Genomic DNA, 24803 nt, shown 5'->3' with positions numbered 1-24803 from the left:
CAGTATCATTTGTGCCCACATGGATGAGCCGCATGGGGTAGTGGTCAGAGGGCTGGATAATCCTCGACAATGCCTCCGTAACATCTCGGATACGGGCCCCCGGCGGACAGCACCTCCCGAGATGAAATGTCAGGGCGACAGATGGGCGCCTCCAGCCCCCTCAGAAGAGAGTCTCCGACAACCACCATCCTACGTTTCCTATTCTCAGTGGTGGCAGCAGACCTCCCAGCCTTGGGAGTATGGGGCTTCTCCTCTGGTATACGGGGTGATTCGTTATCTCCTGTATAAAGAAGAGCATAACGGTTTCCTAGTACTACGGCAGGAGGGTTCGGAGCAGGGTTGGAGCAGCTGACACTGTACACCCTGAGCCGTCTCCTCCTCCACCAGTGGTGTGTTCACAGTCCTGTGTACTGGGACAGATACCTCAGCTGTCTCCTCGTGAACACTGTCCAGGAATTACTCATGGATTCGGGTTCTCCTCAACCGATCCACCTCCTCCTGTAGCTCTGCCACCTGCTCCCTGAGAGATTCCACCAGCAGGCACCTTTCGCATTGGATGGTCTCCCCAGCCTGGAGATCAGTAAGTGGGAATTGCAAGTCACAGTCTCTGCAAAACCGCACCAGGGTCTGAGTAGAGGCATCAGGATCAGAGTTCAACAAACAACATTCAAACTCACTCACACTAAAAGCGAGTACTCTCACTCTCCCCAGGTAGCCTGTTCAGGGCGGGATCTCTTGCAGGACCTCTTAAATTCACCTGTCCTTTTCTTGGGACTATTTGGGTACGTCTAGACGACAGGCTTTTGTCGACAAAACTTCTGTCGACAAGGAGCATCTAGACATATTCAGTTCTGTCGACAAAGCAAGCTGCTTTGTCGACAAAACCCTGTAGTCTAGACACAACCCTAGATGCGATAACTGTCGACAAAAGTCGTTATTCCTCGTAAAATGAGGTTTACCAGCGTCGACAAAACTGCTGAGTTCTGTCGACGTTATGTCGACAGAACTCAGGGTAGTGTAGACGCAGGTGTAGTTTTGTCGGCAAAACTCTGTAGTCTAGACACACCCTTTGTGTTCACCTGTTGTCCAGAGGGCTGTAGATTGGACATTCTGTGTGAATGGCTCAGTCTTGGGGAGGAGCGTGGGGTGGCTGACAGGATTCAGGGAACCCAGGCAGAGCCATAAACACAGAGAGGAATAAGACCGTCTAGGACCTGATCCTCAGAGGGGTTTGGGTGCCCAACTCCCTTTGACTCCCCAGCCAACAACAGCTCCTTGGGACTTGCATTAGGAAAGAGGAACTTTCCCAAGTTGAGCACTGCTCCTCAATCTCTGAGCCCCTCCCACACCTTAACACCTACACCAAGCCTCAACCCCCCAACCCTCTGTCCCAGCCCTGAGACACCTCCCACAACTGAAACCCAGACTCTGCACCCCACTCCTACAGCCATCCCCCGGCACCCCAAATCTCTTGGCCACTGCTGCACCCTAGGACCCACGCTCCCACTGAAGCCCTTGCCCCTCTTGCACACAACTCCTGCCTCTATCCCGATCCCCACATTTTTTGCACCATCCCGGAGTCCAGAGAAGCCCCGAGCTGGTGCCTCCACCTCAGTGTGATCATGCTCTTTTGCACACAGGAGAGGCCAAAATCTTCTAGCCCCAGGTCCAAAGAAGAGAGTCCCCTCTCCACCCATAAAACCCTCAGAAGATCCATCTCCCTGGAGCACTGCTGGACAGATCCCACCTCTCTTGAGATCTGCCCTAGCTTTGCACACAGAGCAGGGCTGGAGGCTGGGGTCACAGTGTGTGTCTGGATTCTGGGTTCAGGCCTTGTCCCTCCTGGCCCCTGGTGAAATCTCGGGGCTGGAGGATCTCACGGCAGAACAGCCCTGGAGTGTTTCAAGCACTGGTGGTTGGGGGAGGGGTAGTGTTAGCCACATCCTCAGCCTGGGCCAGGATATGAGAGCCCGTGTTAGCCACATCCTCAGGCAGAGAGACGTGCAGGGGCCCAGTGGGCCATGGCACCAGGCCAGGGACCGGAGCTAGGTGGATGCAGCTGTGACCTGAGAATTGACCAATGGGCTTCTCACCCCATAGCCCATTTCCAGTGGATGTTTGTGGGGCTCTGTGATTGGCTAACCCTACCCTGCCCCCAACCACGCTTCGTCCATATAAGCCTCAGGCCAGAAGGACCGGCTCCGTGTCTGGCCTTGGATGGCTCTGACGATGCAGCTCTTGGTGCTGGGGCTGTTCCTCTGGACCTTCCTCCTGCCCCCTGGGGGCTGGGCTGGTGAGTGGGGGAAGGGCGCTGGGTGTGTGGGGGGAGGGGCCCATGCAGGGTGGGTGCTGTGGCATGAGTGAGGGTCTTCCCCTGACCCGCTTCGGGCTGAGGGGACAAGGGACTCCTGCAGCCTCCCTTGAGTACCTCTGAGGTTCTCAGCCTGTGTGGGTTGGTGGATCAGCCCCCAGAGGGCTTCTGTGGGACCCCAATTTCAAGCCTTGTGTCATACTTGGAGTTGCTATGAGCTGGAGGCACTGTGGCCGGGGAGACACAAGGAGCAGATGGTGGAGGGGCAGCAGGAACAGGGTGCTAAGGGGAAAGGCTCGGACCTAAGAAACTTCGGCACCTTTTCCAGATCAGCCCAGGATCTCTGGCTGGGAACTCAACCAGATGGCTCACGGAAATGAGGCACCTAAACCTCTTAGAAACATGCTCCCAGGACCTCCGATTCCCCCTTTAAGGAGAAAAATGTTTGGGTGTCTGTTTGGACCAGACACTGCTCAGGGAAGGGGAGAGAGATCCGTGCAGTGACTAGCACAGGAAGAGCTCCCTGAGCTCAGTCTAGGTCCCACAATAAAGCCAATCGCTGCCATTCCTTAGAGGGGAGAGTTTCCAACACTCCCGCCCGCCCGCCCGGCGCCTCCTCCCGAGCAGATCCCAGAAGATTTGTCATTTTCCTGAGGGACATTCCCACTTTGTATTTTTCAATCCCGAAACATTTTTTATTTGGCCACCAAACCCTGAAAACTGTCCCTTAGACATTTCCCAGCATGGGAGGGAAAGAACCAGGTTGCACACACAAAAAATTCAGCCAGAATCGAGGGGTGAAAGGGCTCCCTGGGTTCATTCAGTCAAAGCCAATTCTCCTGGCACTGGTGTTTTGGTGAATCGGGTGAGGAGCAGCCCAACCTGGTCCCTGTGGGCGTATGGAGAAGCAGCCACAGAAGTCCTGTCTGTGCCCTGCTGGGGACGGGCTGGACCAGTCCGGGGTGACTTTGGCCCACAGAGCGGTGAACAAGAAGCAGGGGGTTTACTGCCCCACTCCGGGTCCATTTGGCACTGATTCCCTACCCAGCCAGGTCAGAGCTGCAGATTTCCCTTCCAGCCCCATGGGGGGCCCAGTGTAGGGCAGAGCAGAGCAGGGTGAAGGGAGCCAAGCTCAGGGATCCCCCAGGAGAGCATCAAGGGGTGGGGTCAGAGGCTGTGGGAGCCTCCCTTCAGGATGGGGAGCTCAGTCCATGTCAAGGGAGGTGAGGGAGCCCTTTGCATGGCTCTGTTCTCCCCCCAGGTGAGATTATCGGGGGATGGGAAGCCCGGCCCCACTCCAGGCCCTACATGGCCTATCTGGACATACAACATGGGAAGGATAAATACTACTGCGGCGGGTTCCTGGTGAAGAGAAATTTTGTGCTGACGGCCGCTCACTGCCAGGGAGAGTAAGTGCCTCTAGGCTGGGCCGTGGGGGTGGGTGAGATCACCGGGGATGGAGGAGCTGGAAGCTCTGGTGTTGGCATAGGGGGAAGGGAAGGAGCAGCCCAGGCTGGTAGAGCAGAGCCCAGGGCCTGCTCACAGGGCCTCGCCAAGTCTCTAGGGACCTCTGCAACCCACGGCCCAGCCCCAGCACTGGGGTACATCAATGGGGCTGTGTCCAGTGAGCTCAGCTGGGGTCTGGCCCCTTGCTCAGTGGGGGACAGGGAGGGTTCTTAGTCCCAGGGTAGCTCTGCAGGGTGTTTGGGCGCTGTGCTGGGGCTGGGCATGGACCCCTGCAGGGTTCTGGTAGGAAGGGTTGACAGGAATTCAGACCCAGGCTATTACGAGCCTGTCTTCTTCCCCTAATAGTCATTGTGCTGCTCTTGCCTCTTACAGCAGCATCACTGTCATGCTGGGAGCCCACAACATCCATGAAAATGAGCCAACAACATCCGGGAAATGAGCCAACAATTAATCCCCGTGCGCCGGCAGATCTTCCACCCGCAGTACAACACAGAGACCTTAAACAATGACATCATGCTGCTGCAGGTACCACCCCAACCAGTTTTCCCAACCCCAGTGACCTCACACTGCTGCAGGTACCACCCCCATCCCATCTCCCACCCCCAGTGACCTCACACTGCTGCAGGTACCACCCCATCCCATCCCCCGCCCCCAGTGACCTCACACTGCTGCAGGTACCACCCCCATCCCATCTCCCACCCCCAGTGACCTCACACTGCTGCAGGTACCACCCCCATCCCATCCCCCACCCCCAGTGACCTCACACTGCTGCAGGTACCGCCCCCGTCCCATCCCCCTCCCCCAGTGACCTCACACTGCTGTAGGTACCACCCCATCCCATCCCCCACACCCAGTGACCTCACACTGCTGCAGGTACCACCCCCATCCCATCTCCCACCCCCAGTGACCTCACACTGCTGCAGGTACCACCCCCATCCCATCTCCCACCCCCAGTGACCTCACACTGCTGCAGGTACCACCCCCATCCCATCTCCCACCCCCAGTGACCTCACACTGCTGCAGGTACCACCCCCATCCCATCCCCCACCCCCAGTGACCTCACACTGCTGCAGGTACCGCCCCCGTCCCATCCCCCTCCCCCAGTGACCTCACACTGCTGTAGGTACCACCCCATCCCATCCCCCACACCCAGTGACCTCACACTGCTGCAGGTACCGCCCCCATCTCCCACCCCCAGTGACCTCACACTGCTGCAGGTACCACCCCATCCCATCCCCCATCCCCAGTGACCTCACACTGCTGCAGGTACTGCCCCCATCTCCCACCCCCAGTGACCTCACACTGCTGCAGGTACCACCCCATCCCATCCCCCACCCCCAGTGACCTCACACTGCTGCAGGTACCACCCCCATCCCATCCCCCACCCCCAGTGACCTCACACTGCTGCAGGTACCGCCCCATCCCATCCCCCACCCCCAGTGACCTCACACTGCTGCAGGTACCGCCCCATCCCATCTCCCACCCCCAGTGACCTCACACTGCTGCAGGTACCGCCCCATCCCATCTCCCACCCCCAGTGACCTCACACTGCTGCAGGTAGCACCCCAACCCCATCTAGGGGTTATAATGGACCACAAGTTGAACATGGGTCAGCAGTGTGATGCTGTGGCAAAAAAAGCAAACATGAGTCTGGGAGGCATTAACAGGTGTGTTGTGAGCACAACACGAGAAGTCATTCTTCCGCTCTACTCTGCGCTGGTTAGGCCTCTGTTGGAGGATTGTTTCCTGTTCTGGGCACTGCATTTCAAGAAAAATGTGGAGAAATTGGAGAGGGTCCAGAGAAGAGCAACAAGAATGATGAAAGGTCTAGAGAACATGACCTTCTCTAGAGGGAAGGCTGAAGGAATTGGGTTTGTTTAGTTTAGAAAAGAGAAGACTGAGGGGGGACATGAGAGCTGTTTTTCAGGTATCTAAAAGGGTATCATAAGGAGGAGGGAGAAAACTTGTTCATCTTGGCCTCTGAGGATAGAACAAGCAGCAATGGGCTTAAACTGCAGCAAGGGAGGTTTAGGTTGGACATTAGGAAAAACTTCCTACCTGTCTGGGTGGTCAAACACTGGAATAAATTGCCGAGGGGGGTTGTGGAATCCCCATCTCTGGAGATATTTCAGAGTAGGTTAGATAAATGTCTATCAGGGATGGTCTAGACAGTATTTGGTCCTGCCATGAGGGCAGGGGACTAGACTCAATGACCTCTCAAGGTCCCTTCCATTCCTAGTATTCTTTGATTCAATGATTCTATCCCCCAACTCCAGTGACCTCACACTGCTGCAGGGATCGCCCCATCTCATATCCCCTTTCTTGACTTGAGGTGTCTCCGTTTAAGACACACGTATGTTTCCTGGTTCTCTTTGCCTGGATAGTTGAGTTACAATGCAACATTGACCAGGGAGGTGAGGCTGGTCCGTTTACCGACTGGTCATCGCAAAGTGCGCCCAGGCTGGATGGAGCAGAACCAACCTGACAACAGAAACCAACACCCTTCAGGAAGTAAATCTTTCGGTGATGACTGATGACCTCTGTCAGAAGCGGTACCGTTACTATTTTCCCTCCACTATGCTGTGTGTAGGGGACCATCGCTACCCAAAGTCAATGTGCCTGGTAAGTGATTTATTGGTGATCTATGGTGTCAGGGCCACAGGAAGGGGGAATATATGTGCATGGTATCATCACCACGGGCAGGGGGAATTTGTAATGGAAAAGCTGCCAGAGCCCAAAGAATTACTTGTTGGGGCCCACGCCCAGGGGTGACAGAACTCTAAACAACCAAGACCAGAGATCACAGCGCAATAAACAGCCATACCCAAGGGTTAGTCAGCTACAAATGGGCCGGTCAGATGGCAATAAATTGCCACACCTGAAGTTAAGAGGACTACAAACAGCCATGCCCAGCGATAACAAGGCTACAAATGGCCATGCTCAGATGTGACAGGGCTCTCAATGGTCAAGCCAGTGGTGCCATTGATCAGCCCTGATCCTTTGATGAGAGGATTGTCCATAACTGCCCATCAATACACGGCAGGCTGATCTTGATGGAGAAATGGGTGTCACCATATTTGGGATGCTAACAGGTAGCCACTACTCACAGCTTCAGGCATAGTTTTAAACAGGACAATCGTACATAATAGTTTCTAACTTTTCTGAGGACACCTTACATGACATGCCTTGCCCAAGGTTGATGACAATTGTGTGACAATGGGGATTAAGTGTGGCTACTCATATATCTTTGCATACAGCCTTAGCTAGGAGCTCAGGCTAGATAAAGACTGGGGTGTTTATGGTGTAAATGCCTGAGACCTTCATCTTAGGATTCTCAGTATTAATTGAGTTTTTCACATGTTTTGGGTTTACTAGCCCAGGCAGCCCGGGAGACCCAGGTATGATCAAGGCATTAATTCTTCTCTCCTGGCTTGTTCTGGGACAGGGTGATTCTGGGGGCCCTCTCGTGTGCCGTGGAGTGGCCGAGGGCATCGTCTCCTTTGTTGCCTATAACAGCATCGCACCTCCGGCTGGGTTCACTCGGATTTCCCACTTTGTGCCCTGGATCAAAGCCAACATGTGCTAAATCTAGGAACACCGACCTGATCTTTTGCCATGCAGCCACCACCTTCTGCTACGCAACCTGTTCCTGGCCACACAGAATCAGACCTTCCTCTGCATCTGGGCCCAGGTGTCAAGCATCAATTTCCCCACCCCTCTGAGCCAGCCACCCCACTGTCCTGGGGCTGGACCAGAGCTGGAGGCCCCTAGCGCAGAAAGCCCATGTGCTGTGTCCCTACCTGCTTGTGTCCTGCATGGTCCCTGCAAAGAGCAGAGGAAACTGTGCAATGTTCCCTGCTCAGTGGGTCAGAGATATTTCTGGTGACACATTAAATGGCTTTGTGCAGCAGCTGCTGGTGGTGTCTGGACTCCTGAGTGATTGGCTGGTTGGGACAGTTGAGTGCCCAAGTCCCTCACCCAGCCCTGAGTCCCCACAAGTGGGGAGAGGGCTCACAAGGCAGGGGGGACTACAGGTACAGGGACATGTGGGGAGACGGGGAAAAGGCCCCAGTGCAGGCAGGCCCTGAGCCCAGGTCGACGTTTGAACCCAAAGTGGCCTTAGAAAAGGGAAGAGCTTACAGGCAGATGTGTACTTTTGTAACCAGCAAAACCAGTTGGGAGAGAAAGAGAGAGAGATGGGGAGTGGTGTGGAGATTAGATAGATAGATAGATAGATAGATAGATAGATAGATAGATAGATAGATAGATAGATAGATAGATAGATAGATAGATAGATAGAGGGGGTGTGTGGGGATAGATAGATAGATAGATAGATAGATAGATAGATAGATAGATAGATAGATAGATAGATAGATAGAGGGGGTGTGTGGGGATAGATAGATAGATAGATAGATAGATAGATAGATAGATAGATAGATAGATAGATAGATAGATAGATAGAGGGGGTGTATGGGGATAGATAGATAGATAGATAGATAGAGAGATAGATAGATAGATAGATAGATAGATAGATAGATAGATAGATAGATAGATAGATAGATAGATAGATAGATAGATAGAGGGGGTGTATGGGGATAGATAGATAGATAGAGAGATAGATAGATAGAGAGATAGATAGATAGATAGATAGATAGATAGATAGATAGATAGATAGATAGATAGATAGATAGATAGATAGATAGATAGATAGATAGATAGATAGATAGATAGATAGATAGATGGGTGTGTGGGGATAGACAAAAAATGAGGTTTACAGGATCTTTCAGAAAAGGGTTTTATTTTTGAAAGATCCCTGTCTAAATGCCTTTTTTTCTCCAAAAAACCCCATTTCAAGAAAAAGCTGCAGCTGCCATTATGCAAATGAAGTGCGGGGTATTTAAATCCCAGCTTCATTTGCAATATCGACATGCCTAATCTACATCCTTTTATGGAAAAAGGGAAGTCGTTTAGACATACCCCAACTGAACCAAATCCCTTTTCTTCTTGAACCCAGGAAGGAAGTGGGAGACTGGTTAGGGGCAGGTCACAGCCACTCACCACAATCTCACACAGGTTGTGGTTTCTCACCCAGTGTTGATACGGATCCGTGCTGTGCACAGCCCATGTAAACAGGATGGGGAAGAGCAAAAATAGGGGCTTGGAGCAGCGACAGCCTCACAGAGATACCCTTGGCAGGGGTGGGAAAATGTTTGGCCTGAGGGTCACGTCTGGGCCTGGACACAATATGGCGGCACGAATGGGGATGTTACCACCATGGTATGGTATGGGGCGCAGTTTGGGGAAGGGCTGTAAGAGGGAGGTTACTTAGGTGAGGTAGGAAGGTTCGGGGGGGGGGGGGTGACAGGGTGATACCTACCTCCCGGCCCTGTGCCACCCAGTGCCCCAGGTAGACAGTGTTACAGCCACACCGCTGTGTGGAAGGGCCAGGTGGGGAGGGGCTGGGGGGACAGACGGGTTCATTATGGCTCATGGGACAAACTGCTGCAGGTACCACCCCCATCCCATCCCCCACCCCCAGTGACCTCACACTGCTGCAGGTATCGCCCCCATCCCATCCCCCACCCCCAGTGACCTCACACTGCTGCAGGTACTGCCCCCATCCCATCCCCCACCCCCAGTGACCTCACACTGCTGCAGGTACCGCCCCATCCCATCCCCCACCCCCAGTGACCTCACACTGCTGCAGGTACCGCCCCCACCCCATCCCCCACCCCAGTGACCTCACACTGCTGCAGGTACCATCCCATCCCATCCCCCACCCCCAGTGACCTCACACTGCTGCAGGTACCACCCCCATCCCATCCCCCACCCCCAGTGACCTCACACTGCTGCAGGTACCACCCCATCCCATCCCATCCCCCACCCCCAGTGACCTCACACTGCTGCAGGTACCACCCCATCCCATCCCCCACCCCAGTGACCTCACACTGCTGCAGGTACCGCCCCCATCCCATCCCCCACCCCCAGTGACCTCACACTGCTGCAGGTACCGCCCCCATCCCATCCCCCACCCCCAGTGACCTCACACAGCTGCAGGTACCACCCCCATCCCATCCCCCACCCCCAGTGACCTCACACAGCTGCAGGTACCACCCCCATCCCATCCCCCACCCCCAGTGACCTCACACTGCTGCAGGTACTGCCCCCATCCCATCCCCCACCCCCAGTGACCTCACACTGCTGCAGGTACCGCCCCATCCCATCCCCCACCCCCAGTGACCTCACACTGCTGCAGGTACCGCCCCCACCCCATCCCCCACCCCAGTGACCTCACACTGCTGCAGGTACCATCCCATCCCATCCCCCACCCCCAGTGACCTCACACTGCTGCAGGTACCACCCCCATCCCATCCCCCACCCCCAGTGACCTCACACTGCTGCAGGTACCACCCCATCCCATCCCCCACCCCCAGTGACCTCACACTGCTGCAGGTACCACCCCATCCCATCCCCCACCCCAGTGACCTCACACTGCTGCAGGTACCGCCCCCATCCCATCCCCCACCCCCAGTGACCTCACACTGCTGCAGGTACCGCCCCCATCCCATCCCCCACCCCCAGTGACCTCACACTGCTGCAGGTACCACCCCATCCCATCCCCCAACCCCAGTGACCTCACACTGCTGCAGGTACCGCCCCCATCCCATCCCCCACCCCCAGTGACCTCACACAGCTGCAGGTACCACCCCCATCCCATCCCCCACCCCCAGTGACCTCACACAGCTGCAGGTACCGCCCCCATCCCATCCCCCACCCCCAGTGACCTCACACTGCTGCAGGTACCACCCCCATCCCATCCCCCACCCCCAGTGACCTCACACTGCTGCAGGTACCGCCCCCATCCCATCCCCCACCCCCAGTGACCTCACACTGCTGCAGGTACCACCCCCATCCCATCCCCCACCCCCAGTGACCTCACACTGCTGCAGGTACCACCCCATCCCATCCCCCAACCCCAGTGACCTCACACTGCTGCAGGTACCGCCCCCATCCCATCCCCCGCCCCCAGTGACCTCACACTGCTGCAGGTACCGCCCCCATCCCATCCCCCACCCCCAGTGACCTCACACTGCTGCAGGTACCACCCCCATCCCATCCCCCACCCCCAGTGACCTCACACTGCTGCAGGTACCACCCCATCCCATCCCCCACCCCCAGTGACCTCACACTGCTGCAGGTACCACCCCCATCCCATCCCCTGCTCCCTAACACTTCACACACACATGGTTCCTGGTTGTCTTTTTCATGGCAGCTGAGTCGCAATGCGTCACTCACCCAGGAGGTGGGACTGATCAGTCTGACATCTGCCAATAACACAGCTCAGCCAAGGACCGTGTGTGATATCGCTGGTTGGGGCAGGACCAGCTTGAACACCACAACCGACACCCTTCGGGAAGTCAACCTGACAGTGGCAGCGTATGCCGATTGTCGGAATCGCTTCCCTTCCTGCTATGATCCCTCCATCATGGTGTGCGTAGGGGATCCCCGCATCCCGAGGTCCATGTACTTGGTGAGTGGTTCCTTGCCCTGCACTTCTTCTGCTGATTGTCCTGCCGGCACCAGCCCCCCCGCTCTGCCAAACTGCTAAAATGTGACCATTTATGGCTCCTTGGATTCTCCCTATAGACTGGGGAAGGGTGGTTTAGCCATGGGCAACTCCCTCCCACCTGCTTTCCAGATTCCCATGGGACCTCCACCCCCGTGTTTGGGTATCATCTTGCAAGTCACTTGTGGGAGTGAGAGACACCTGCAGAATGAAAGGTCTGAGCTGCCTCTGCTAGAGCTACAGAGCTGAAAACTGTTACCGTTAACTGGCAACTTTTAAATCAAGCCTGGATGTGAAAATATGGATGATAAAGACAGAAGACATTGTAATTCATCCATCATTTAATCATAGAATCATAGAATCATAGGACTGGAAGGGACCTCGAGAGGTCATTGAGTCCAGCCCCCCGCCCTCAAGGCAGGATCAAGCTCCGTCTACACCATCCCTGACAGATGTCTATCTAACCTGTTCTTAAATATCTCCAGAGAGGGAGATTCCACCACCTCCCCTGGCAATTTATTCCAATATTTGACCACCCTGACAGTTAGGAATTTTTTCCTAATGTCCAATCTAAACCTCCCCTGCTGCACTTTAAGCCCATTACTCCTTGTCCTGTCCTCAGAAACCAAGAGGAACAAATTTTCTCCTTCCTCCTTGTGACACCCTTTTAGATATTTGAAAACCGCTATCATGTCCCCCCTTCATCTTCTTTTTTCCAAACTAAACAAGCCCAGTTCATGAAGCCTGGCTTCATAGGTCATGTTCTCTAAACCTTTAATCATTCTTGTCGCTCTTCTCTGTACCCTTTCCAATTTCTCCACATCTTTCTTGAAATGTGGTGCCCAGAACTGGACACAGTACTCCAGCTGAGGCCTAACTAGTGCAGAGTAGAGCGGCAGAATGACTTCACGAGTTTTGCTTACAATACACCTGTTGATACAACCTAGAATCATATTTGCTTTTTTTGCAACAGCATCACACTGTTGACTCATATTCAACTTGTGGTCCACTATGACCCCTAGATCCCTTTCCACCATGCTCCTTCCTAGACAGTCGCTTCCCATCTTGTATGTATGGAACTGATTGTTCCTTCCTAAGTGGAGCACTTTGCATTTCTCTTTATTAAACCTCATCCTGTTTACCTCTGACCATTTCTCTAACTTGCTAAGGTCATTTTGAATTATGTCCCTATCCTCCAAAGAAGTTGCAACCCCACCCAGTTTGGTATCATCTGCAAACTTAATAAGCGTACTCTCTATCCCAATATCTACATCATTGATGAAGATATTGAACAGTACGGGTCCCAAAACAGACCCTTGAGGAATTCCACTCGTTATCCCTTTCCAGCAGAATTTAGAACCGTTAACAACTCTCTGACTACAATTATCCAGCCAATTATGCACCCATCTTATCGTGGCCCTATCTAAGTTATATTTGCCTAGTTTATCAATAAGAATATCATGCGAGACCGTATCAAATGCCTTACTAAAGTCTAGGTATATGACATCCACCACTTCTCCCTTATCCACAAGGCTTGTTATCTTATCAAAGAAAGCTATCAGATTAGTTTGGCATGACTTGTTCTTCACAAACCCATGCTGGCTATTCCCTATCACTTTATTACCTTCCAAGTGTTTGCATATGATTTCCTTAATTACCTGCTCCATTATCTTCCCTGGGACAGACGTTAAACTGACCGGTCTGTAGTTTCCTGGGTTGTTCTTATTCCCCTTTTTATAGATGGGCACAATATTTGCCCTTTTCCAGTCTTCTGGAATCTCCCCTGTCTGCCATGATTTTTCAAAGATCATAGCTAAAGGCTCAGATACCTCCTCTATCAGCTCCTTGAGTATCCTGGGATGCATTTCATCAGGACCTGGTGACTTGTCTTTAGCCAAGCCCAGAGTAAGAGTGTATAAGATTTCTAGTTCTGAAGACTCTCTGTAATAGTTAGTGAACAGCTGCTTGACTGACCAGCCACATGAAAATGTTCAATCCTGGATTTTAAGGTAGCCATTCTGTAGATCAGGAAAACAATGATTGTAAGGCTGGATAAGTCTCTCCAGGTCACTGGAGCAGAGCGGGGGTTATTCCATCACTTGTGCAAAGCTTCCTTGTTGGAAATTACAGTCCGGGGAAGTGAAGCTGGGATCAAGAAGAGAGATCACATCCTACCCTCCACTTTTATACCTTGAGCCGCAGCAGATGGAGAGTTACTGGCTAGTCCAGATGTGGAAATCCCTTATGGATGTCGCTCAAGAGCAAAACATATTTGAGGTGCTCCCAGCTAGGCAATACACACAACCTCACACACAATGATGTGTCATGGATTTAAACAGGACAATGACACTTATGAGATGATCACCTGTCCAAGGATAGTGTACAAGACATACCTTGTGCAAGACTGATTGCAACTGTGTCATCCTGGGGACTGACTACGTGTAGCTAAACTTTAAAAACAACAAGTAGTCTGGTAGCACTTTATAGACTAACAGAACATGCAGAGGGGATCGTGAACTTTCATGGGCACAGCCCACTTCTTCAGATGACATGAAAGCTCATGATCTCATCTACATGTTTTGTTAGTCTGGTAGCACTTTAAAATTATTTGTTATTTTTGATGATTATTCTGTGCAGACTAACTCGGCTACCCCCTGAGGGTAAGTGTGGCTACTCATCTTTCTTTGTGTATAGCGTCAGACAGGAGGTTGGGCTAGATAATGACAAGGAAGTTTCTGGTCTCAATTCCCTGAGTCCTTCATGCTGGGCTACTCAGTGTTAATTCAGTTTTTCACATGTTTTGGGTTTACTGGCCCAGATAGCCTGGGAGACCCGGGAATGATCGAGGCATTAACTCTTCACTCCCGGCTTGTTCTCGGACAGGGCGATTCTGGGGGCCCTCTGGTGTGCCGTGGAGTGGCCGAGGGCATCGCTTCCTTTGTTGCCAAGAACAGCATCGCCCCTCCTGTTGTGTACACTCGGATTTTCCCCTTTGTGCCCTGGATCAAAGCCAACATGCCGTAAATCTAGCTACGCGGATCCGATGGTCGGCCACCGGCTCCTGCTACGCCACCGGCTCCTCGACACCTGGGATCAGGCCTTCCTGTGAGAATGGGCTTGGCTACCCATCATCAGTTTGTGACGATGGCCCCGTTCCCCACTCCACTGCCCCAGGCCTGGACCCAAGCTGGCTCCCCCTAACGCGGAAACACCAGTTACTGTGTCCCTTCCTGCTTGTGTCCTGGATCCTCTCTGCAAAGTGGGCGTGTGTGGGGATAGATAGATAGATAGATAGATAGATAGATAGATAGATAGATAGATAGATAGATAGATAGATAGATAGATAGATAGATGGTGTGTGTGGGGATAGATAGATAGATAGATAGATAGATAGATAGATAGATAGATAGATAGATAGATAGATAGATAGAGGGTGTGTGTGGGGATAGATAGATAGATAGATAGATAGATAGATAGATAGATAGATAGATAGATAGATAGAGGGGGTGTGTGGGGATAGATAGATAGATAGATAGATAGATAGATAGATAGATAGATAGATAGATAGATAGATAGATAGAGGGGGTGTGTGGGGATAGATAGATAGATAGATAGATAGATAGATAGATAGATAGATAGATAGATAGATAGATAGATAGATAGATAGATAGAGGGTGTGTGTGGAGATAGATAGATAGATAGATAGATAGATAGATAGATAGATAGATAGATAGATAGATAGATAGATAGATAGATAGATAGAGGGTGTGTGTGGAGATAGATAGATAGATAGATAGATAGATAGATAGATAGATAGATAGATAGATAGATAGATAGATAGATAGATAGATAGATAGATTAGATAGATAGATAGATAGATAGATAGATAGATAGTGTGTAGCTGCAGGCAGGTATTTTGAACGATAGGGCATTTAAAAATGATGGCACCTGGGCTTCATTTGCAAGTTCAAATGACTACATTAGCCACCCTAGTATGATCTAGGGTGGCAATGTAGGCATACCCTTACAGAAATGTTTGCAAAAGGCTTCCACAAAAAATAGCTCTCTTGGATCCAAATAAGTCACATTCACAAGAAGGACACAATCAAGAGGTTTTGAAATTGCTACACAGAGACACAATCTCGTGGAAACGTTCGCAAGGTTATCATATATCTAGTAGCCCAGTGTCTGTGAGTCTGTAATACCGAAATGCTGGCTGTTCCCTCTGGGTGTCCTGTGCTGCATGGGGAGTGCGGGGCCCAAACGGCCACTTGTGCCACTTGCTCCCCAGCGACCCGGCTGAGCGGCGCAGAAGTCAGCTGAGCGCCATGGTGGGAGGCGAAGGGGGGTGGGGCGGTGACGTGCGGCGTGACAGCAGCTCCAGGCCCCGCCCCCTGGCCGTGAACGTCACCACCCCGCCCCCCTTCGCCTCCCGCCGTGGCGCTCGGCTGACTTCTGCGCCGCTCAGCCAGGCTGCCTTGTGGGAGCAAGCGACCGTTTGGGCTCCGCGCTCCTCATGCAGCACGGGCCGGTTGGGCTCCGCAGTCCCCCGAGTGAGAGGCAGGAGGAGGAGGAGAAGAGAAAGAGAGAGACAGAGAGAGAGAGGCAGGAGGCAGAGGAGAGCTGAGAGAGAGTGGGGGGGAGGCAGTAGGAGGAGAGAGAGAGAGAGGGAACGAGAGAACGGAGGCTCAGGAGAGAAGACCGACGTGGAGGAGACACCTGAAAATCCCGTTTTATGATGGGCTAATTGGCTAGTCATATATATAGTAGCCCAATGTCTGTGAGTCTGTAACACTGAAATGCTGGGCGGCGCTGTTGCCTGACTTACGTCCTTCGCCTCCCGCCGTGGCACTCGGATGACTTCTGCTCCACTCAGCCAGGCCACCACGGGAGAGCAAGCAGCACAAGCAGACATCTGAGTGCTGTGTGGGGGAAATCTCATTCCCCTGGGGTACAGAGCCCCCAGAAGGGTCCGAGGCCGGAGGTCAAATCAGTGAGGCAGGAGAGAAACCTAGAAGGAAAAACTTTATGATGCCTGCATGCAGGCTGTCACACCAAGAGTGAAAGCAGCCCTGAGATACAGATTCAGGGATTCTTTATACAGTATGTTCAGACAGTTTAGTTGTTGATCGTTTTCTTTAACATATCAAAGTCTCAGCAGAAGTACTCGGAGATGTTTCTGTTCACCCCAGGAGTGCTAGAAGTCAGTTTTTACAGTACACAAAGCCATATGAGAACTTGAGTGGAGAAGTCTACAAGGCAAACTGACAAAGATAAGAGTTTACATGACAAATTGTGACAGACTAGGAGTATCCATGAAGTCAAGATAGGAGGCATTGGAAGGGTCTTGGTTAGAGTTAATTTGATTTCTCTCTGTTACAGGGAGAGGGGTCTGGAAAACTTTTAACCCTTCCAGCCGTTTTCTTTTAGAGAGTTTTGATTTCCTGCACAGTCCCCCCTTAGACACAATTGGAGTTATTGGATTTTTCTCCCACAGCAGCACGTGGGAGTACGTCACTGCCCTGCCCCCCTTTTCTGCCCCTCTTTGCCTCCCGCCGTGGTGCTCGTCTGACTTCTGTGCCACTCAGCTGGGCCACCGTGGGGGAGCCCAAATGGCCGCTGAGTGCCACAGCGGGAGGCAACGACGGGTGGAGCAGTGTTGTACAGCATGACAGTGGCTCCAGGCCCCACTCCCCAGCCGTGACCGTCACCGCCCCATCCCCCTTTGCCTCCCGCAGTGGCACTCAGCTGACTTCTGCGCTGCTCAGCCAGGCCACCACGGGGGAACAAGCAGCTGTTTGGGGAGAGAGAGAGAGAGAGAGAGAGAGAGAGGCCGTGTCCAGACTCAGGGGTTTTCTCGGGAAAAGTAGCCTTTTCCCGAAAAAACTTCCCCTGCGTCCAGACTCAAGCCGCGTTCTTTCGAAATTATTTCGAAAGAACGCGGCTTTTCTTTCGATGGCGGTAAACCTCAATTTACGAGGAAGAACGCCTTCTTTCGAAAGTTCCTCTTTCGAAAGAAGGCGTTCTTCAATGTAAAGAGGCCGTCTTCGAAAGAGAGCATCCAGACTCGCTGGGTGCTCTCTTTCGAAAAAGCGGATTTCTCTTTCGAAAGATCTGCCTGCAGTCTAGACATAGCCAGAGAGAGAGAGAGAGAGCAGAAAATCCCATCTTATAATGGGCTAATTGGTTAGTTTCAGAATAGTGTCCGTTATTCCGAAATAATGCCATGGTGTAGATGCATTGTAAGCAAGAGGAAGAAGAAGAAGACATGGCGCCTGGGTAGGTAAAAACCCATGGTATGGTTCTTTGAGGTCTCAGTAGGCTGAGAACGGAGTTAAGAAGGGAACACCCAAGACGGTGATGAAAGGAAGACGAGACGATACAATCTCTGCCGTCAACTCTCACCACTTCCTCTGACCTCCTGCTAACCCCAGAGGAGGGAAGGGTCTATTTAGAGGGGCTGGGCCAAATATCTCTGGACCCTTCTGGACTTGGATATCTTTTGTGATGCACTCAGCGACCACTTCTGTCCCACATGGTGACCTTTGCCTCCAGGGTCATGGGTACAGCCAGATCTGGGCTTACTGCTACTTCCTTGCACACCAGTAGATGGTGGTGGTGCACCAAAAAACTCCTCCAGTCTTTTCTTATTGTGTGTTTCCTTCAGCCCATCTGTGTTGGCCCAGCCGAGTCAGCTGGAATTCCCCCCGCTTTGAAACTAACTCCACACGGTGCCTCTCGGGATATTTCCTGTGGATATCCACCATCCTTCATCTCACATCTACATACATGGCCAGGCTGTGGTGATACAGGAGAGATCAGTGAAAGCGTATTGTCTTCCAGTTTGCATTGCTTCATGAGCAGACACGCCCGAGTGAGTCAAGGATGGAGTCTCAGCCTTCAGCTTCTATTTTTCATACCTGTCAGGTGGTTTCACCTTGACTCTTAATGATCATAGAACCGCAGAAGCAGAGTCACCAAATCCAGAGAAGTCACCAAATCTAGACCCCTCACGGCAGGACCAAGCACCGTCAAAATCATCCCTGACAGGTGTCTGTCCAACCTGCTCTTCAATATCTCCAGGGATGGAGAGTTCACAACCTCCCTAGGCAATTTATTCCAGTGTTTGAGCACACGGACAAGTAGGAAGTTTTTCCTAATGTCCAACCTCAACTTCTCTTGCTGCAGTTTAAGCCCATTGCTTCTTGTCCTGCCCTCAGAGTCCAAGAAGAGCAATTTTTCTCCCTCCTCTTTGTTACACCCTTTCAGATACCTGAAAACCGCTACCCTGTCCCCTCTCTGTCTTCTCCTTTCCAGACTAACAAAACCCAGTTCTTTCAGTCTTCCCGCATAGGTCACATTTTCTTGCTCCTGAGCGCTGAGCGTATTTATTTGCGTGACAAGTTTTGCAGGGGAGGCCGTGTTTGTCTGAATCTGCATAAACAACTAGAAGTCCTGTGGCACCTTCTAGACTCACTGATTTATTGGAGCATGAGCTTTCGTGGGCAAAGACCCACTTCGTCAGATGCATGGAGTGGAAATGGATTTGTATGGAAGTCCGTGTGCTGAGCGGGTTTGGAGGACCGTGTGCTGAGCGGGTTTGGAGGACCATGTGCTGAGTGGGTTTGGAGGACCGCGTGCTGAGCGGGTTTGGAGGACCGTGTGCTGAGCGGGTTTGGAGGACCGTGTGCTCCGGCCAGCAGCCTGCTAGATACGTCAGAGAGCTTCTTAAGGAGGCTTTGCGATCTCATCATTTTCACACCCATCAGGCCTTAACCAGAGGGCTATTCAGGAAGGTGAGGGCTTTAAAAAGTCTACTCCTGAGCAAACAGAGGAGCTAGCAGATAGGAGCAACTAAGCAGGGAATTGGAAAAGGGACTTTATAGGGGGCAAGATGGTCCTTTGTTCTGACCCAGTATGGCCGTTTTTGTCTTCTTATGGTCTTCCAGGGTTGTCCTTATTTCCCTGTCAATACATGGGCTCTATGGCTAGGTCTAGACTGCAGCCTTTTGTCGGAAAAAGCATCGCCAATTGCGCTCTGCAATTGGCGTCGCTTTTTCCAATTGCTTTTCCGGAAGAGGATTTCCTGCCATGTGGGCCTGTCTAGATGGGGCCAAGTGGTGGAAAAGCCTCCTTTTTTGGTAGAGCTCTTATTCCTCCTAGAACGAGGTAGACAGGGCTCCCTAAAGGAGTGCGTCTGTTCTTCTGCAAAAAAAAAAGTGGAAGAGTAAATGTGTTCCCTGGACGTGGTGGGATTTTGCCAGGATACATCCTGGATCCCGGAAAACCCCGCAGTGTAGACATAGCTTATATTTGCCCCACTTTAGTCTTCTAGCCTAAGGGTGTTCTGTTGGCAGGGAGGTGGGCCGGGGTCCTCAGTGGAAAACCAGAGTCACAAATGCTGAGCAGAAGTGTTTTATCCTTCTCACGTATCAGTTTCTTTTTGGTTTTATCAGACCCCTTGTGAACAGCTCCAGCCCTGGGGTGAATTCCCCCCGGGGCCCAAACCAATGCCTGGTTACACCTCCTACTTACAAGGGGGGGCTCCGAGGTTGGCGGCGTTCAAGAAGCTACAAATTCACTGTTTTGCAACTCTGTTTTTATTCATTGCTGGCTCTGAAGCAGAGAGCGACATGCAGCTGGTTGTGCAGCAGGGCAGGACAGAAGGAGACCCTCAGAGCAGTTACTTGATTGGAAATCACTTGCAGATGCCTTGATCAATTCCCATCCTTTGAACTAGTTCCCAGGGGTTCTACTGGGAACAGCTGTGATTGGAATGGGCCATGACCGCCGTGGGGAGACTAAGGGTACGTCTAGACTAAGGGCTTTTGTCGACAGAAGTTTTGTCGACAGCTAGGGTACGTCTAGACTACAGGCTTTTGTCGTCAAAAGTGGTCTTTTGTTGACAAAACTAGACCTGCGTCCACACTGCCTTTGAGTTATGTCGAGATAACGTCGACAAAACTCAGCAGTTTTGTCAACGTATGTAAACCTCATTCTACGAGGAATAACGCCTTTTGTTGACAGAGTTCTATCAATAGAAGGCGTTATTGCAGCTACACTGTCCTTTGTGTCCCCACTGTTATGTCAACAAAGCGCCTTGCTTTGTCAACAGAACTGGATGTAGTCTAGCCGCTCTTTGTTGACAGAAGCTTTGTCGACAGTATCTGTCGACAAAACTTCTGTTGACAAAACCCTGTAGTCTAGACGTACCCATACTGTTGACAAAGTTTTTGTAGACAAACAAAATACAGGACTCTTTGTAGACAAAGAGCTTCTAGACTACATCCAGTTCTGTTGACAAAAGCGGCTTGCTTCGTTGACATGACAGTGTAGACGCAAAGGACAGTGTAGATGCAGTAACGCCTTCTGTCGACAGAACTCTAACGACAAAAGGCGTTATTCCTCGTAGAATGAGGTTTACCGCCATCGACAAAACTGCTGAGTTCTGTCGTCATTATGTCGACACAACTCAGCGGTAGTGTAGACGCAGGTCTAGTTTTGTTGACAAAAGTCCACTTCTGTCAACAAAACCCTGTAGTCTAGACACACCCTAAGAGGAGGAAGAGGTCCAGTGAGGAGAAGGCAGGTGGAAGGTTTCACGAAACTCAGCAGGTCAGGAAATGATCTCTCCCCTAAACACCCACTCAATGGGCTGACACGGGGAGAGAGCTACAAGCCTCCAGACCTACCCAAGGTTTGGCTTGAGTGAGGTTCCCAACTCTCCCGGACCGTATGCCACAAATGACGTCCAGTCCATCCAGTGAGAAGAGTTGGCAGCCCGGGCCCATGTCTGACCCTGGGGAAAAGTCTGAGATGGGATTGCCAGGGAATCAAACAGTAATGGGATTGAAACTGGCTCCTAACTCCCCTAGATTCCCTGGTATTGTCCTCCTCAGTTGGGCACTGAAGGGTGTGGGGGGTTCAGCTTTGGCGGGGAGTGTGTAGCCTCAGCTGCTTTGCAAAGCAGGCCGTATATCTGGGCCAAACCTAAGGACCGAAGAGACACCGCTCCAGCCTAGGCTGCAATTCCTAGTTGGACTAAGGGTTGCAGCCTCCGCATCATTTCCTGAATCCAGGGGATGAAGGTGGAGACTCTGACGTACACTCTGGGGGGCTTCCCAGAGGTAGATCCCCAGGAGACGATGCCCTGGGCTACTTCATCGCACACCAAGGGCCCCCCGGAGTCGCCCTGCAACACAAAACAAGCCACCGATGGTGGACAGCTCAGCCAAAACATTGAGGAGCACTTCAGGGACACTGTCCCCCGGCCCCTGCTGTCTTCACATGGATCCCCCACATCCTAGTCTGTCTTGACAACATCCCAACCCTTCATACAACCCTAGAGTTGGCAGAGACCGCAAGAGTCACTGAGTCCAAAGCAGGACCAACCCAACTCAATCATCCCAGCCAGGGCTTGGTCAACTGGGACTTAAACGCCTCTAGGGATGGAGATTCCACCCCCTCCCTCGGGAACCCAGCCCAGCGCTTCCCCGCCCTCCTCGGGAAATCGTTTTTCCTAATCTCCAACCTAACCTCCCCCGCTGCAACTTGAGCCCATTGCTCCTCGTTCTGCCATTAGCCCCCACTGAGAACAGCCTCTCGCCAGCCTCTTTGGATCCCCACTTCAGGGGGTTGCAGGCTGCTCTCAAATCCCCCCTCCCTCTTCTCCTCTGCACACTCAACCGGCCCCAATCCCTCAGCCTTTGCATGTATATCACGTGCTCCAGCCCCCAGCTGGTCTCTGCCTCCCTGGCAAGAAGGGAAGCTATTGGCAATTTATTTGTACAGCACCTAGCGCAGTGGGACCTGATCCCTGATTTTTGCTCGTGGGCCCGATGGCAGCAGAAAGACCCTCAGTAGTAAGAAGAGTTTCTCAAGACGGCGGGTGAGTTTTACCTTAAAAGAGGACTGGCGCTTCTTTGGGTCCCCCACACACATCATGGTGGAGGGGGTGTATTTGTGATGTTTCGCCCCAAAAATATTCTGACACACCCGATCGTCCTGCACCTTCAACTTCACCTCCCGCAGTATCGCTGGGCCCCTTTTTCTCTTTGCTTGTGTCCGGCCCCAGCCAGCGACGCTGCACACCGTCCCGGGCCGCACTTGCTGGTTGGCTGGGGGCAAGCGGAGGAGTCCGACGTTCGTGTTGAAGCGTGCGGGTTTCTGCAGCTATGGCAAACCAAGAGCAAAAGCACCAGGGTCAATATGAAGCCCAGAGGTGATAGGGGAGACAGAATCCAAGGAGCGACACTTTACAGAGAATGCACGACCATGCAGTAGTCCAAGATCAGAGGGGTGGGGGATGGTACCTGCAGCAGTGTGAGGTCACTGGGGGTGGGGGATGGGATGGGGTGGTACCTGCAGCAGTGTGAGGTCACTGGGGGTGGGGGATGGGATGGGATGGTACCTGCAGCAGTGTGAGGTCACTGGGGGTGGGGGATGGGATGGGGGTGGTACCTGCAGCAGTGTGAGGTCACTGGGGGTGGGGGAGGGGATGGGGTGGTACCTGCAGCAGTGTGAGGTCACTGGGGGTGGGGGGTGGGATGGGGGAGGTACCTGCAGCAGTGTGAGGTCACTGGGGGCGGGGGATGGGATGGGGTGGTACCTGCAGCAGTGTGAGGTCACTGGGGGTGGGGGATGGGATGGGGTGGTACCTGCAGCAGCATGATGTCATTGTTCCAAGTCTCACTGTTGTACTGCGGGTGGGGGATCTGCCGGCGCACGGGGATCACTTGCTGGCTCTTTTCCCGTTTTCTGATGTTGTGGGCTCCCAGGGTGACAGTGATGCTGCTGTAAAAGCCGAGAGCAACAACTGGGGTGTTAGGGGCAGGGGAGGGACACGTGTCGGTTTGACCCATCAATTCTGATCTTGGGGAGCAGGGCAGCCTGGGACTCAGATTCCTTCATTCCCCTGTGGTCCCCGCTTCCCACCAGTCCAGCCCTTCCAGCTAGATGCAGATCGACTCCCCCAGCCCAATGCCCTGCAGAGCTGTCCTGGGGCTGTGACCCCTCCCTACCTTACCCTGCACAATGGGCCAGACCCCAGGTGGGGTCATTGATTTACCCAGTGCTGAGTTTGGGCCATGGTTTGTAGAGGCTGCTGGAGACACATTGACCCCTCTATAGCCAATCAGATACCTGGACCCTGCTGTCCCAGCCTGCTCTGCTCCCTGCTCCTTCCCAGACCCAGAGCATCCAGAGCCCCCTGTCCCTTGCTGTCCCCTACTGCCCCCATGTCTCAGCCCAGAGGCACTTACTCTCCCTTGCAGTGAGCAGCCGTCAGCACAAAGTTTCTTGTCACCAGGAAGCCTCCACAGTGCATGTTCTTGTTTCCACGTTGTATACGCACATAGGCCATATAAGGTCTGGAGTGGGGCTTGGCTTTATGCCCCCCGATGATCTCACCTGAAGGAAACCAGATTCACACAAAGAGCCGCATCCTCTCCCTGTGATGGGAGCGAGCTTCCCATTCTGAAAGAAAGTCTGTACTATCTTAACCTTAACCTTAACCTTAACCGTTATCCTTAACTGTTATCCTTAACCTTACCCTTAACCCTCCAATGCTCTCCCTGGAGGATCCCTGTGCCTGGAAACCTGCTCTCTGCTCAGCTCTGCCACACATTGGACATGACATGGGGCCAGAGGGGAAACTGATAGCTCTGACCAGTCTGCGGGGAGAATTGGTGCCAAACGCACCAGGAGCAGGGCAGTAATCATACGGACTTGTGTTAACATCTTTGCGGACCAAATTCCCCCAGGAGGCCACCATCACATCCCTTGTTGCTTTTTCATCTCCCTCAACCCCCAGTGACAATCAGGGCTGCTCCAATCCCAGCCCTGCAACTACTTTTTGTACACACACACACACACACACACACACAGAAAGAAAATCGGATTTTCTACACCACGAAACGTTTCCCAGAAAGCGTCTCTTTGCCTCCCACATTTTGGCTTTTTGCTTCAGAAAGTGATTAGAAAAGTGCCAGTTTGGGGCAGTTTTCAGCCGAAAATGTGTGGTCACCAAAACCGTTTTCCTTTTGGTCATTCTGGAGCGGAAGGAGGGGTGAGGTGGGCACCCGATACACCCAGAGTCTAGGGGACCTCACAAAATCTAATAGCCCTGGGCCCCCAGAATCTGGCCCTTTCCCAGCTCCTACTTGAGATCCTCTGTGCGTCTCTCCTGCTCTCAGCATCTCTCTCTCAGGGGCTCTATGTTGTTTGTAGCTCTACCACCCAGGCTCCCTCACCCCCACCTTCAAACCCTCCCCTAGCTGGGTCCCAGGAACCACCCATCGCCCTGGCAGAAACATCTGACTCTGGGGAGGAGCCAGAATTTGCAAACAGCCCAGAGAGCTCCCCGCTCTGTTCCCCACAAACGCTGATCCCCCCACACTCACCAGCCCCAGCCCCGGGGGGCAGGAGAAAAGCCACAGGCAGCAGGATCAGGAGCAACAT

At 52.6% G+C, this 24803-nt stretch overlaps 2 protein-coding genes across 2 annotated transcripts; one reads left to right on the top strand and one right to left on the bottom strand.

Moving 5' to 3' along the window:
• The first annotated feature begins 2229 nt into the window (after positions 1 to 2229).
• Positions 2230 to 14369, top strand: LOC142821097 (cathepsin G-like). The gene is given in 9 exon segments (XM_075911890.1): positions 2230 to 2293; positions 3573 to 3720; positions 4151 to 4205; positions 4208 to 4303; positions 6163 to 6239; positions 6241 to 6400; positions 7224 to 7357; positions 11159 to 11309; positions 14229 to 14369. Coding segments are annotated over 9 exon segments (1026 nt in total).
• Positions 14370 to 20892: 6523 nt separating this feature from the next.
• LOC142821054 (granzyme H-like) lies at positions 20893 to 24803 on the bottom strand. The gene is made up of 5 exons (XM_075911837.1): positions 24746 to 24803; positions 23606 to 23753; positions 23003 to 23138; positions 22245 to 22517; positions 20893 to 21537 (listed from the first exon to the last, which is right to left on the bottom strand). The coding sequence occupies exons 1-5, from the start codon at positions 24801 to 24803 to the stop codon at positions 21364 to 21366; spliced, it is 789 nt and encodes a 262-aa protein (XP_075767952.1). The 3' UTR covers positions 20893 to 21363.

Source organism: Pelodiscus sinensis, chromosome 30, assembly GCF_049634645.1.
Source record: "Pelodiscus sinensis isolate JC-2024 chromosome 30, ASM4963464v1, whole genome shotgun sequence".
NCBI lineage: Eukaryota > Metazoa > Chordata > Testudines > Trionychidae > Pelodiscus > Pelodiscus sinensis.
The sequence above is the reverse complement of the archived record's forward strand: the minus strand, read 5'-3'. Positions and strand labels throughout refer to the sequence as shown.